Below are 14,708 nucleotides of genomic sequence, written 5' to 3' on the forward strand. Positions count from 1 at the left end.
TGTTGGTGTTTAGGCCAAGTCTGGAAATTATGAATAGAGTATTTTGGGCCTAATTAATATTATGGATATTGGTTCTAGGACCATTGATGAGGTGGGCCCAATTTGGTAAATTGGGCCAATGTTAGACTTTGTGTGAGATTGGGACTTTGGTCTTGGCCCGATAAGTGGAAGTATGATTGACCGTATGTTTATTTTTGTGATGATGGTTAGTTCGGTATTTACGGTGAGTTGGTGATTCGAGAGTCGGCTTCTTCGGTTCAGAGTATCGGCAATCTCAAGGTGAGTTATCCTCACTATATCGATAGGGTCTACGGCACCAAGGCCGACCCTTTATCGGATGGAAATTCGGATAGTTGTCTGTTATGGTATTGCTTGATACGGGCCGCAAGGCATTATGATATGGGCCTGAAGGCATTATGATATGGGCCGGAAGGCATTCTATGTTATGTGGACCGGAAGGTCATGGCCTAGAAAGGCGTATGTGCGTAAGTAGTATTTTGGCTGAGACGTAGGGTGATGTTATGCTCGTGATCGGTTAGGTCGGTATCCTGGTTAGGGTGATGATATGTTATGTGATCTGTTGATCGATTTGTTGATTGTGAACTGTTATATGATTGAATGTTATGTACACAGGGTTGTTTGGACTGGAGTTTGACCTGGTATGCATGGCCGTTCTATGTTCTGTTATGTTATGTATGCTTTTAGGTTATGGGCCGGAAGGCAATATGTTATGGGCCGGAAGGCAATATGTTTTGGACCGGAAGGTCGTGGCCTGGAAGGGCGTATATGTGGTTGGTATTTTGGGGGCATCTCACTAAGCTTTCGGGCTTACAGTTGTGGTTTAATGTTTTTCAGGTTCTTCAGGAAGATGTGGCAAGGCAAAGGCGTGATCATACCGTTCCTCGCGTTTAGGTTTTATGAAATGGACCTGGGAATACTCTGATAAATAATGTATTGGAAACCTTTTTGTAATAATGTTATTAAAATGAATTGTTTTGAAAAGTTTAAATTATGTTGAAATTTTTGGTCGTTACATAAATACCTTTTACAAGCCTTATTATACTAATCCAAATTTATACTAAAGGCAATCTATGTTCTATATAGTTCCTAGTCAGCAGTACTATCATAGTTATATAAATAACACAGAATATAGATGCTAGAGTTAACAATAAATTTCATATCCTAGTAATAACACTTTTATTAAATTATAAACTTGATAGTAACTACATACTCACTTGGAAAAAGTAAGTGACTCAAGGTTAGGGTAGCGCTTCACCTTAACACTTTTTGAAAAAACCTAGATGTACATAACGCTAAGTATTAGTCTGGTTTCATAATCTTAACGACTATAGTAATAATAGTCTAGATTTCTCAATAATCTCAATGTCTACATCAAGATCTATCAAATAAGGAATAACCAGGTAGGATCATATTAGAGGTAAGGTCTGTTTGGTATACAAATTATATTGTTTGGAAATCCCAATTTAAACACCTCACTAAATTTAGCCTAAACATCACTCTCATAAGTAGATCAGTTAGTATAATGACTTGGAAGCACTGCTAAATCTTAATTATAGGTTCATAATAACTACTATAACTATAATTATAAATTATACTTAAAGCATAGTAAGTGTAGCTTTACTTACAAAGCTAACTGACAAAAATTGGCAATTATGTGGGCAGAACTTTGATCTGGGAACTTTTATTCACTGGTTATCTAACACCGCAGGGCTTCGTTAAAGTGGTTGGTAACTCGGGAGTAAAAGGGACTAGAGATACGAGAGAAATCCAAAGGTTTCTAAGTGAAAGAGGTGGAAAATGAGGTTAGAATTTGGAAAATATATAGGCCCAAAAAGTGAAGGCATGTCGCGCACGGGTCAACAGGGTGATGTTGCGTTTTCTGAGTGGTGACACGAGGCAAGGTTTAGGTGGGGTTGTGTGGCTATGTCGGTGTGTGTCGTGCCCTTGGTCGGTGCGCACGAAAACATTGATTTCTTAGCTGTCGACAAGATATACAACTTTTGTTCCGTCGTCTAATTCTCAATTTTTATTATTATTTATTTTTAGTAGGTTTAGCCTGCTAAAATCCATATATATATATATATATATATATATATATATATATATATATATATATATATATATATATATATATATATATATATAATTCTCTTTTATTTATTCTTTACAATTGTATGATAATATCACAGAATATGACTATACTTAGCGAGAAACGCGGAGGTTACAATTATTCCATTAACTATGTGTGACATGGACTATGTGAAACCCGCCATGAGGTTATCCATGGTAAAGGAGAAATTGATGGTATAATAAAACCAAATAATAAAAATTTATTGGTCAATTAGATATTAAAAGTTTAGTTATTTAAAAAACAACTAAAATATATAGGTGTCTGATTATGTCATTTCCCTTCTTTTTTTAATCAATTTATACAAAGAAACAGGTTTCTTACTAATTCAAGTAGAAGTTTTCCAAGTTTTTTGTTTACTAATTTACACAACCAATACAATAAAATAATACATAAATTGATAATAAAAATTGTTATATAAATTAATAAAATAGAAAACTAGACAACTATATATCGTCCTAAGATGCCCAAAATAAGGAAACAATTATACCCATGGTTGACGAATTAAATAAGATATTGGAAAGAATATTAGTTATCAACTGGATGAGATGGTTTGAAGCACAATAATTGTTTCTATGTAATAAAAAATCATCCAAATTTTCATAATAATTTTATACTTCAAATACATATATGAATATGAAAAAAAAAATAGAAATATTAATAGTCAACAAAGAAAATGCAATAAAAAAGTCTGATTGTTATTTAAATGTTCATAACAAAATATCAAAGAATATATGGATAGGAATTCAGAATCTCTCTCGCCAATAATTCCTATGATTACCAAATTAATAAGAAGATATGGATCAGGATGTCTCTCATAAGTCAGCATTTTTATTATTGATTTAATAAAAATAAATAAAAAAACAATAAATGCTAAGATTTTGAAAAAGATTGTTGCTAAATTAGTAAATATAATCGACATATGAATTCTTGACATTTAAAAATAAAAACAGCACAATGAAACATGATAAAAAGAGCCATTGTTTAACTGATTGTCTAAAACATTTGCAACAAAACGTTGATTATTAACGATAAATTTTATATTTTTTTTTAAATTTAGAAATCATAATTTAGTATCAACGTTTAATACTTTAAGTTGATAATCAAACTAAGGTATTATTGAAATTAGAAACTATATAATTTAAAGAAAAAATATTTGTTTACGAAAATGGTTTTAATAGCCAAAAAAATAAGCCTTTCGAAATTCATGATAATATTGTGAATATGATATGTCAATACATAAAAATTCATTTAAAAATAAATAATTTGAGAACTGTTATTTAGTACTTAATTTAATAAAATTTAATGAAATAAATCAATGAAAACACATTGCTATTTCTTGCATTTAACCCAAGATTCAAAATATGATTCAACATGTTTTACCCAAATCCATATAACAAATACACAAGATGACCATATGAGTATATGATATCATGAGTGATCCACTACTTTTCAGAATAAAAAAGTTCAAACATTGATTCCATTAATATAATAAAAATAATTACTAAGTTAACCATGGTTAAGTCCCAAATGACTGATTTGATCAGATTGAAATTGTCTTAACAGCTTCAGAGATTGTTGATACAGATTAAGGTCCATTCCATCTACATTTCTACCAACTCTTGCTTTTAATATCCCCTGCAAAAATAAAAGGAAAAACAATTAAAATGCAGTTTCTAATCTTGATGAGGATAATGAGGGCATTTATGTCTTTTACATATAGCTTTAATAAGTCAAAAAAATGGATAAGGAGTTGTAAGCTTATGTACCTCATTATTTGGTTGAATGGAAAGTTCTCCAATGAACTGATAAAGGGAACCCACACGAAGATTGAGTCTTAAGTGTTGAGTGTCAACTGCTAAGGTAACACCTCCATCAGCAATAATGGCAATGGCTGACTCAACATCATGTTCTTGTAACCTAAAATCAGAAAAGAATGTAGATTGTAGGATAAGAATGTAGATGAATCCACTGAGATCAAAAGATTTCACTCACTTTCCATTAACCCTAAGGGATGCTCCTTGCTTGAAATGTGAAGAAGACGGGTTGAGTTCTTGTAGAAGAACCAGGGCACCTGAGGGAATCGGAGCAGATGCCATTGAAACACCAGCAATTCACAGGAAATTCAGTAATGTAAGTATCCTGCAGTAAAGAAATTTGAGCAATCGTTAGGTCTTGTGAATGTGGCTTCTAATTTCTCGTTTCAGTTTTTAATGAAAAACAGCAACAACAACAACAACAATGGATAGTTTTCGAAATAGATATGAACACATAGAATGTTCTTCGATACTCGAATCGTTTTCAAATTAATATGAACACATACAAGGCGAACAATAAATAGAACTTCGTAAGATTAAGATCATGCGAATGCTTGGATTAATAGTGTCACAACTCGCAACAGCAACAAATTAAATATGAAGGTGAAGATAATCATGACACGGAATAGCAAATGCAAAATTAAAGAGAAGAAGATGAATTAGGGCTCGACGTATTTGTGTGTGCGTATGTGGCAGAGAGAGAGAGAGAGAGAGAGAGAGAGAGAGAGAGAGAGAGAACCTTCACCGGCGATTGAAGTAGGGCATGTTTCCGGTGGACCGTGACAAAAGGGATGCACGATTCATGAAGATCGACGCATAGCCCTTTCTACGACCTAGATCCGACCCGTATAGATATTGTATTTAGTGTACCATTTGGTCGTTTGGTCCTCACCGGAAATTGGCATTTGGTCCTCCCTAAAATTTCGTTTTAAGGTCCCTCAATTTCTATCAAATCCGTCTAACCTGTCTAGTCTAATGAACTGGACTGATCTGGTTCGGTCTAAATTATCACCTCTATGTCCAAGAATTGTGGATCGGACCTAGACCGCACAAGTTCGGTCAAAGATCCATCAATTTCTATAAAACCGGGTCAGTTTGGTCCAGATATTTCACCTTTATTCCGGATAGCCCAAATTCACACATTTGATCCTAGTATTAGATTTTTGACATGGAAGGTTATGGTCCCTATCAGGGTTGGCCCTTAAGGAGTGTAGGATGTGCGACTGCATAGGGCTTCAGAAAAAATAAAGTCTGAATTTTAACAATATATTTTCTAAACAACATGATATCTGCATTTTTGAACAAAAATTACGTAGTTCAGTTGGATAGAGGCACTCCTATCTTCAAATCTCATTCGTGAAACCTGTGTTTTGAAACATATAGATGTTTTTTTTTACATTATCCCTTGAAATGTTAAAAATACTAACACCAATTTATTTAGATGTTTGTATCAGGCATTGGTATAAATAATAACATGTGAAAATCATTAGTAATAAACGCAGTGACTGACTGTCAGGTTTAGCAAAAATGAGGGTTGTTCGAGCCTATGTTTTTGAAGCTTCATTTGTGTCCATGCACAAGTTCAATGAACTTGGGCTACGAAATCCAAGATTTGCACCATCATGCGCATGGATAGGTGTTGGAGTAAAACCATACATATAAGTTTTTAAGTGTGGTTTTTCTTCCAATGTGGAATTCATTCTCACACTCACCCCTCTTGCTAACTTCTATTCTCAAATACTCATTTTTGAATATCGATATCTCATTCACCCATATTGTATTTTTGACGTATGATATATCATTTCGAAGCTCTCACGAAGAAGAACACAAACTCACTTAGAGTTATTTATGTATACAACATATGTATATATTTATATCTGTCCAAAGTTACTAAATATATAAATATTTATACTAGAATTTCCAATAGATTGGTTAACAACGATAAAGTTTTAAATCCAAATTAATATGCAATATAGTTGGGTCAAATGTTAAAGGTTATATGTAAAAAATACAAGATATGTTTGTAGTTCTAAAATCTACATACCTATGATGATTATTTTGGCTCAAAAGTGAAATATTTCTACTTTGTATTTTATAATAATCACTTAATATTACAATCTATAGAAATGTTAAAATTGGGTGTTACAATTAGCACGATGATTTGTTTAACGAATTAGATGAAATTTTGGATATATTCGACGAGGACTCGGGTAATGATTCGAATGACGATGACGAGTAGGACGATTTCAAGTGACATATTTTGTTTTTATTTTTTTAAATTCAGATATTATGTAATTCTTAATTATGTTTTTTTGGACGGTTTTTTAATCTAGATTGTGTTTTTTTTAATATTTTTTGTTTTCTAGGTTTTTCTAATCTTAATTGTTTTTTATGTATCTTTTTTTAAGTAATGAAGTATTTTTATTTTAATTAGTTTGTGTTTCTTAATCATTTGTAATAAAATTATATTTATTTTTTTAATTATAAATATTAAAAATCAATTTTTTTTTAATTTAATAATAATAATAATAATAATAATAATAATAATAATAATAATAAAGATAGTGAAAGGTGACTATTTCCTGCATTTTTGTGAGTAAAATGAGAGTGATATGACGTAACAATCAAGAAGTAAAAGGTGAAAGGTGATCATACCCTTCGGTCTTATAAAAAACTAGTGTTATTAAGATAGTTATCTACATGTTTTTATAATAAAATGGTTAAATTGGTTATAACTATTACTATTAATATTGCTTCTTTAATGAAAATAAGCAGCTACCAGTGGTTAGGATTATAAGTCCAAACGTTTTTTAAACGAGTCATTACATCAATTGGATCATATCCAATTGATCGGAACAACGCTCTTAGTTCTAATCTTGATTAATTCAGTTGAAAGCCAAAAGTTTCATCTTATTCGTCATGACTTCTTTCCATCGAGCTGTTACTGTATTTCAAAATCACCTTCTTAATTTTTTATGAGTATTGTTCTTTCAAAAAAAATTTAAAACGATTGTGTTATAAATAAAAATTATTGAAATTGTATGGGTGAAGAACTTTTTGGTACTTGGTGAAGGCCTGCATAAAGTTTACATATTCAACCGGGAAAATATAGAATACATGTCAAAATGTTATAAAAAAGTTTAAAAATAAAAGTTTAATATAAACAAAACAGTTTTTAAGGTTCAGTTTGGCTTTCTTGAATCTTAATAGCTTTAGTATTATCCCACATCCAACAATTATGTTGATTGTTGAATACAAAACTATTTAGAATTAATATATATTTTTTAGAACGGCAATTAATATTATTTTTACTGTAGTGTGTCCTAAAATAAAGTGTATGATAATCATATATAAACAAATTATACGGTTTGCATTCAACATCCAAAGAGATGGATAGATATTAGTGAATGATTCAAATGAGACCACTTTTTTGTGAGACCCAAGTACTCATTGCTAAATTTTCCAAAAGAAAACGCACTCATTTCTAGTCACATATTTTGGGGTCAATTTCTTTTTTTGTTTAAATGATAAGAGAAAATCACAAGGCATCAATTTTTTCTTTCTAAAAATAAAAAAAGATAAAATAAAGAAAATAAAAAATAACATATCTGATTACGTAATTGTTCATCAATACAACTTGTAATAGAAGATTTTGAAACTTTACATTACATTTATGAATAAATTCCTATTAAGATATCTAACTTGAACATTTTTCTTTCTTGTTTTCCTTAATGTTAGAAGTAACATAAATCAATACTCTATAACTTTTATTTTCATTTTTTGTTTTATTATTATCCTTATTTACTCCTAAAACGCATGGCTATAAAAGAATCATTGAACGAATCACATATGCACCTCTACCTATACTTTCAACGAAAATGCATGTTTACCCGTTGAAGTTGTCGCTATTTACCAAGTAATCCTTGAAGACAAAATTTTAAAATAATAATAATAAAACTAATACAATTATACAAAGGCATGATTTCTTTTTCCACTTTCCATTAGCCAGGAACATTTATCAGATTCTTTAGAAGAAGAAAAAAAAAAGACAATTTTTCATGTTTGAAGTCCTTTGTTAAACGCCAAAATAAATATCAAAAACATGTATACAATTAATTTTCAAAAAAAAAAAAAAAAAAAAAAAAGCTGAAAAATCTCATTTACATTGTCCTCAGCTCAGATGAAATACAAGAGCTATTTACGATACCATCAATTTCCAATACGATTATATATATCAGATGACCGGAGTATTAGTATTATCCCGGTCATCTGATATCAGATGACTGTCTGGTAGTCATCTGTATTTGTGGGGCAAGAAATGAAACTTAGTGAAAAACTTGAGGTGAAGCGTAATACTCGCTTTCTTTAAACATGGGCCGTAGATCTTCTTTGCACATAAAATCGGTTGGAAAAGAAACCAAATGTCCCTTCACACCTTCTAATCTATCCATTGGATCAATTCCCTTCACACTTCCATCTTCATATGATTCAATACTCTTTGGAGCTATTCCTAAATCAATCGTAGTATGACCCAATTTTGCCTTTCTCTCACTCACACATTGCCTCAATGATGCTCTGCAAACATAAAATACCAACCTACTTTAACTTCCTTCTATTATTCAAGTGCAATCATGTAATATAAATTAAAAAGTATGCTGCTATTTCTTGCATTTTACCTGGAATGAATAAGATCGTTTGGAATGCAAGAGAAGACATCTTGGTAGATCGTGGTATTCATCTGTCCAAAACAAACATGATGATTAGATTGATACAAAAGACGTAAATGCCCCTACGAAGATTAGCTTAGGTTATACCTTTGCAGTTGCCATCCATATATCTTTGTAAGTCGAATCAATCACAGGGTCGGATATCTTATTAATCTGAGAAATGAAAAATTAAATTAAATTAATTAAGCATTTATATGATTTAAATTTTAAATTATATAAGTTATACCTCTGAAGTATGAAGACCGAGGTGTTCAGACCATAGTGAAAGGCGAAGACTCAAGGCAAATTTTCCAGCCTTCCATGGCTTCCCTCCCATGGAAGATTCAACTACTTCTTTATCTTCAATAAGCACTCCAATCTGAGGAAAAAAAGTTTTTTTTTTTAATATAAATTATAAAGTTGTGAAAGAAGATTAAAAAAAAAAAAAAAAAAAACCTCGGAATCACGTAATCCGAGCAAACTTCTGTCGTTTATGTTAGCGGATCCAACTAAGACTGTGTTGTCATCAACTATCATAACCTTGCTATGCACATATACCTGGAGAAAGTAGTAAATAAAAAAAAACAATTTTATTTTGATTATAATATAATCTTTTATGATATTTAGTGATAAGAAGTAAAGTAACTTACAGGACTGGAGGCAATGATACCATCATGAGAAAGTCTACCATGAGCTCTAAGACCATAGAAAGATATGTAGTCATGAACTCTAGGGCCAAGAACATCAGAGAGATTATGTAAAATAGAACTGTTTCCTCTTGATATTGTTCGATACTGCCAATGCATAATGGCTCTTACAGATGCTGCACCCACATCATCAAGCCCACCCTGGAACCCAGGTAACAGTGGAATGACGATAATAACCCTAAAAAATTGTTTTTCGTTATATGCCTTCAAGATACGCCTGTATAAGGATTCCAACACACGGTTTCGTATTATCTCGTCTCCAGAAAGACCTGAGATGAAGAATTGATTCTGGAAACAAAAGTTGTATTTTATTAAATTACAGCCAAAATTACCAAAATTCAAAATTACCAAAATTACCTCAATGTAGATGAAGTGTTCAGCTTTTTCAATAAGAGAACAGTAAGCTTTGTGAATGCTCTCTTCAACTTGACTTGTCCCAGCTGACCATTGACTCACACTCCTTAAAACCTAAAATTTAAAAACATACAAATTTAAAAATGTAATAATATATTTTAATTAAAAAAAAAATTACCTGACAGCGACAAGCAACACAAGGACCGACTTGACCTGTTTCATCAGCAGAAACAACCAAGTTACCACGCTCCTGAGTCTCCCACCATTCTTTATCAGAAGGTTTCATCATCATGCCACGTGGCGGTGCCACGTCAGCAAACAAATCTTTCTCAACATTCAAACTAAAACTAGCTCCCTCATCCACAAAATCTCTCATTGGCATATCTGGAACTGAAGTTTCGGCTTTTGATTTCATGAAAGAGAAAGAAGCCCTAGAAGGCCTACTACTACTACTACTACTGCGTTGACCTTGACCTTGACCATGATAATTTGTTGACCCATTAGAAGCTTCTAGACCATCGGCCTCTTGAGGGATTAGCAATGGGATATCTTCAGAAGATGCAGAAGAAGACGAATCATCATGGTTTATTACTTTATGATTTTCTAGAATTGTGGAGTTTTCATCTTCTAATTCTATGTTGTTGCCCATGTAATGTGGGATCACCATGTGCTGTTGTGGCATAAGTAGTGGAATACCTTGCTCATTCGGAGCTTTATTTCTCTGAAACAATTATCACCCATGTCAGCAAGAAATAGCAATGTAGTTTTCATTGTTCTTTTTATAATTACTAATTATAGCATATCTTACTTTCATTGTCATTTCTTTGCATTTAACAGTCAACATATAATAATATTAAACTCAGGAATTAAACAAATCCATACATACTTTTGCATAATTCCATCGCTGAACAAAGTGGCGAGCAACATCACGACATGGTGGGCCCCACAAGGCACAATGGACATCATGCCATGGCATTCGAGGATAATTTTTACGATCAAGCTCATCCCTCATTGTATCTTCCCATGAATTTGGTTCAGATTCCCTGTAAATTACAGATAAAAAAAAAAAAAAAAAAATGAGGCTGCTGCTATGATATGGTGAAAAAAATCATTAAATTACAGAGACAAATTACTATGATTTACCGAGGGTTATAATAGTCTTTTCCAGGCCAAAGCGTAGCAGGGTCATCACCGACTTTGTGGTCATGTGAGTCATAACGACCAAAGCAAAGATCAAGTCCACCAATGAAGCAAATATCATTATCAACAATGACCAGTTTCTCATGGTGGGACCTATTTTATTTGTTACACCAAAAACAAAAAAAAAAAAGATTAATTACAAAATTAACGGAATTGGTCTTAAAGATCATCAGAATCCAGAAACAAGAAATAAACAGGAAACCAGAAGTACACCTAGATAGGTTGCATGTGTTCAACATTAATTCCAGAAAAAGAAGGGATAAAATGGTCATTTACCATAGATATACACCGCTAGAGAAATGGTCTGGAAAACGTAAAACTCTGACATTTTCATGGATGGCAACCAGTTTTTTCTTGCTATAGACACTATTAATTTTCAGGGCAAGTGCAAGCTCTTTGTACATGAGAATGTAAATCTGCAATCAAAGATATATCAACAAAACATATTAGGTAATAGTTAGTTCACATTATTCATGAACTTTATTACAAATTTAAAAAACAATAATAATAATAATAATAATAATAATAATAATAAACTACCTGAACACCTTGCTTGGCTTTAGCCTCCAGCAAAGCATCAAGGCGAGAGGAGGCATGGGCTTGAAAAGGACGCCGCAAATACAGTTCTGGACACAGCCACCAACCACACATAAATATCTGCATTATTAAACTCATAACAATCTTACCATTCTTTCAAATTAAAAAATAAAAACAAATATCCAATGATAAAATAAAGTCATGTAAATAAATAAATAAATAAACAAAAACCTCCGATTTTGCTCCTTCGATTGCTAAAGCAATTGCTTCAAAAGCTGCACGACCATCAACAAACCACTGAGCCTGACTTCCATCATCAGTCAGCCCACGTGGTGGAGCAAACGAACCGAATCTATGAGGGTAACACCAACCCTCAGGTGGCCTTAATCCAGCATCATTAACTGCAGTAACCCAATCCCTTACTTTACCTTTGTTTCTACTTCTTATTGTTATGCTTCTGTTTCCACATGATACCTGTTTTCATCATCATCAACACATTAGTTATTAGTAGTATTCACAAACGCTTCAACCATCATCAATCTATGTTATACTTAGACTTATACTTACCATAAATGAATGTCGTAAAGGATTATGTTCATTGATTTCTTTAGCTAATGACACTCGACCTTCTCCATTTCCATCTGAAGGGGGGAGAACATCAAACACAATTATGTCCAATGGCTCTGAGTCAAACGGGTCTTTTAGCAGGGCTAAGAATCCAGGCTTCAATACAGCCCATACCTGTATAAAATATTACTAAAATTTAATACAAATGTGGATTATAAAAGTTAATATGAAAGAGTGAAATAGTAAAATACCTTTTGCCAATTGTCATTGCAGCAATTAAACCAAAAACAAGCAGAGCATTTTCTTTCATCATCCCTGTTTGAGATTTTAGGTAAGTGCTTCACTAATACGTATTCTTCTTTTAGCTTGGAGCCATACTCTGGACAAAAGGATAACTTTGAAGCACCCATAAACTTGCATACCTGTTTTCAACAGAATTTATGTAAGAAAGATGAATGTGATTCAAGTTTCCAATATAAAATATATGATTATAAGTTAAAGTTACTTCTCTGGAATTGACAATGTCCAAGTTTCCAAGAAAATGATTCAAGTATTCCTGCATTGCTGTCTTTGCTCTATCTGACATGGAATGTTGTCTTCCAAGAGCTGGGCGTATCATTGGCAGGGCTGCACTTGAAGGAACATCTCTGAACAAAAAATCACCTGTAAGAACTATGATCATTATAGCCATGAACAAATATCCCCACTCATCCTTCCAGTATTAGGTACTTAGTAATCACCTTTTTCTAACACTTCCCTCGTTGTTTGATGTCATTACATTGTCATCAGGATCATCATCATCATCATCATGCACAACTGCAGGGTGGTCACCTATTCCTAGGTTTTGAAGCCATTCTTTAACCTTCAAAAGAAAGATTGTCAGTCTTGATAAATCGGTTGTAATCTAAGTGATGGAAAAGTAAATAAGAATGAATGAAGCTAGGTAAACCTGTTCTTGTTTCTCCTGAATTTCCTCAATAATGGCACGTTTCTTTAATGCAAAGTGTAAATAAAAGACATGTGAAGCTTTCTTTACTAACTGCCACTTGAACTGTAGTCCAGGGTATACAAAAACAGAGTGAATCAGTAAAAAGCAAATCGGGTAATGAATCTCATAATAGGCAATTCTTCATTCAACTATGAATTCTTGTTCGATTGTTCAACTAGTTTTTAAAATCTTACTATAGGCGATTCTTCATTTAATTGTGCAAATGTGATTGAAACATGCAGATTGCAATGGCAATTTTCAAATTTCAATCACAAAAACTAAATAGAATGATATACAAAAAGCAATAGATTATATTAGAAACGTGATCAAGAAGACTTGATAATAGTTTCTAATTTAACTTGTTTATTAAGCAAAGTGATGCAAGTCAATCTTCTCCGATCTTCCTTTGTATTGTTTGTCCAACAGAGTGTTTGATCATACATGAAATTGATAGAGGGCTCCTTGTTGAATATTATACGTAACTACATGACTACATCAAACCTAACAACAATTACAGCAGTTTATACATATTCGTAATTAATTGTTCAACAAGTTTATATCAATTTCGTCTCGCAATTTAAAATTACCTAGCGAACATATATACTCCATGAATTCTGATCAATCGCCAGTTTAATTAAACCACACACATAATAATTCAGAAACAGTCTGCGATTTAAAGAAAAATACCTGTTTGTACTGGAAGTCAATAGTGTAAGAAAGAAGCATGGGACTAATATCACCGGCGTCTGGACGAGAGACATGTACAATTGTGGCCTTGGGCAACTCATCGAAAATTCGAGTTCCCTCAGGCGGATTTTGATGAAACGAGAAGAACGATGACAACCTCGACGGCTCCGATTGCATTTGGACGTAATGGGATCCACTCCCTCCGCCGGGCATCAACTGCTCTGATTCCATTCTTTCACTCAATTCCGATCAAAATCTATAGAAAAATAATCAATTAAATTTCTGTACCCGTATAGATTTATGCATATATATATATATATATATCTATATATACCTACGTGTATCAACTGTCGTCTTAGATCGAAAAAGCAGACGAAATTGATGTATTCAATTTTTTTGGAAGAGAGAGAAAGGTAGATTTAGTAGGTGATGTACCAAATCTGCTAACTCCATTTTCGGAATTCGGAATAGTTGGGTCGGGTCGGGTCGTGCTTGGTTTTGTGCTCCACGGTTTTTTCCCCTTTTCTAAAGAAAAAAAAAAAAAAAAAAAAAAAAAAAACTTAAGTTTGATTCGTTTATAATGTGAAAAACAATGTGAGAATTATATTTTTTTATTAAGAAAGTGATAAAGATTTATTGCAGTATAATAATTATTTCTAGAAGTTAAAAAACGATCAAGATTTTGACAATCAACAAAACCCATTTTAAATCTCATTTAATCAGAATTTATTTTTGACTCCTTACAATTTTGAGTAAATCTAATCCACATTTAAATCTTAATCTAAAAAAAGAAAATTAAAAAAAAAAAAAAAAAATATCTGATCGATGATGATACATCATGATAATTGATAGCTATGAATCCAATAATTGTTATTATTCTCGCAGGAAAAACCTAAATTCAAAAACAAAATAAATAATCTTTTTGTCTCTCGATATGTACATGGAAATCATTAAAAAAAGAAGTAATATATATTATAAGGTAGGGAAGGGAAGTAA

The 14,708-nt window shown here is 32.3% G+C and overlaps 2 protein-coding genes across 3 annotated transcripts; both read right to left on the reverse strand.

Moving 5' to 3' along the window:
* Nucleotides 1-3,450: 3,450 nt before the first annotated feature.
* MDO1 (telomere-capping, CST complex subunit) lies at nt 3,451-4,837 on the reverse strand. The gene is made up of 4 exons (XM_078959102.1): nt 4,706-4,837; nt 4,145-4,291; nt 3,919-4,069; nt 3,451-3,787 (listed from the first exon to the last, which is right to left on the reverse strand). The coding sequence occupies exons 2-4, from the start codon at nt 4,246-4,248 to the stop codon at nt 3,659-3,661; spliced, it is 384 nt and encodes a 127-aa protein (XP_078815228.1). The 5' UTR covers nt 4,249-4,291; nt 4,706-4,837; the 3' UTR covers nt 3,451-3,658.
* A 3,095-nt stretch (nt 4,838-7,932) lies between these two features.
* On the reverse strand, nt 7,933-14,124 carry LOC145000454 (phospholipase D zeta 1-like). Of its 2 annotated transcripts, XM_078959682.1 has the most exons (20): nt 14,047-14,124; nt 13,713-13,968; nt 12,987-13,088; nt 12,778-12,899; nt 12,543-12,684; nt 12,289-12,459; nt 12,038-12,211; nt 11,702-11,944; nt 11,474-11,590; nt 11,210-11,349; nt 10,877-11,026; nt 10,620-10,776; nt 9,912-10,454; nt 9,737-9,847; nt 9,323-9,667; nt 9,129-9,230; nt 8,920-9,051; nt 8,781-8,846; nt 8,643-8,704; nt 7,933-8,541 (listed from the first exon to the last, which is right to left on the reverse strand). In XM_078959682.1, exons 2-20 carry the CDS (start codon nt 13,941-13,943, stop codon nt 8,292-8,294), a joined length of 3,360 nt encoding a protein of 1,119 aa, XP_078815808.1. In that variant the 5' UTR covers nt 13,944-13,968; nt 14,047-14,124; the 3' UTR covers nt 7,933-8,291. The 2 variants fall into 2 exon arrangements, with proteins under 2 accessions (XP_078815808.1, XP_078815809.1); XM_078959683.1 differs by lacking the exons at nt 7,933-8,541; nt 8,643-8,704 and having other exon boundaries at nt 8,775-8,846; nt 14,051-14,102.
* Between the last annotated feature and the right edge of the window lie 584 nt (nt 14,125-14,708).

The sequence above is a fragment of the Lactuca saligna genome, chromosome 6 (assembly GCF_052625555.1).
Source record: "Lactuca saligna cultivar CGN05327 chromosome 6, ASM5262555v1, whole genome shotgun sequence".
In the NCBI taxonomy this organism is placed as follows: Eukaryota; Viridiplantae; Streptophyta; class Magnoliopsida; order Asterales; family Asteraceae; genus Lactuca; species Lactuca saligna.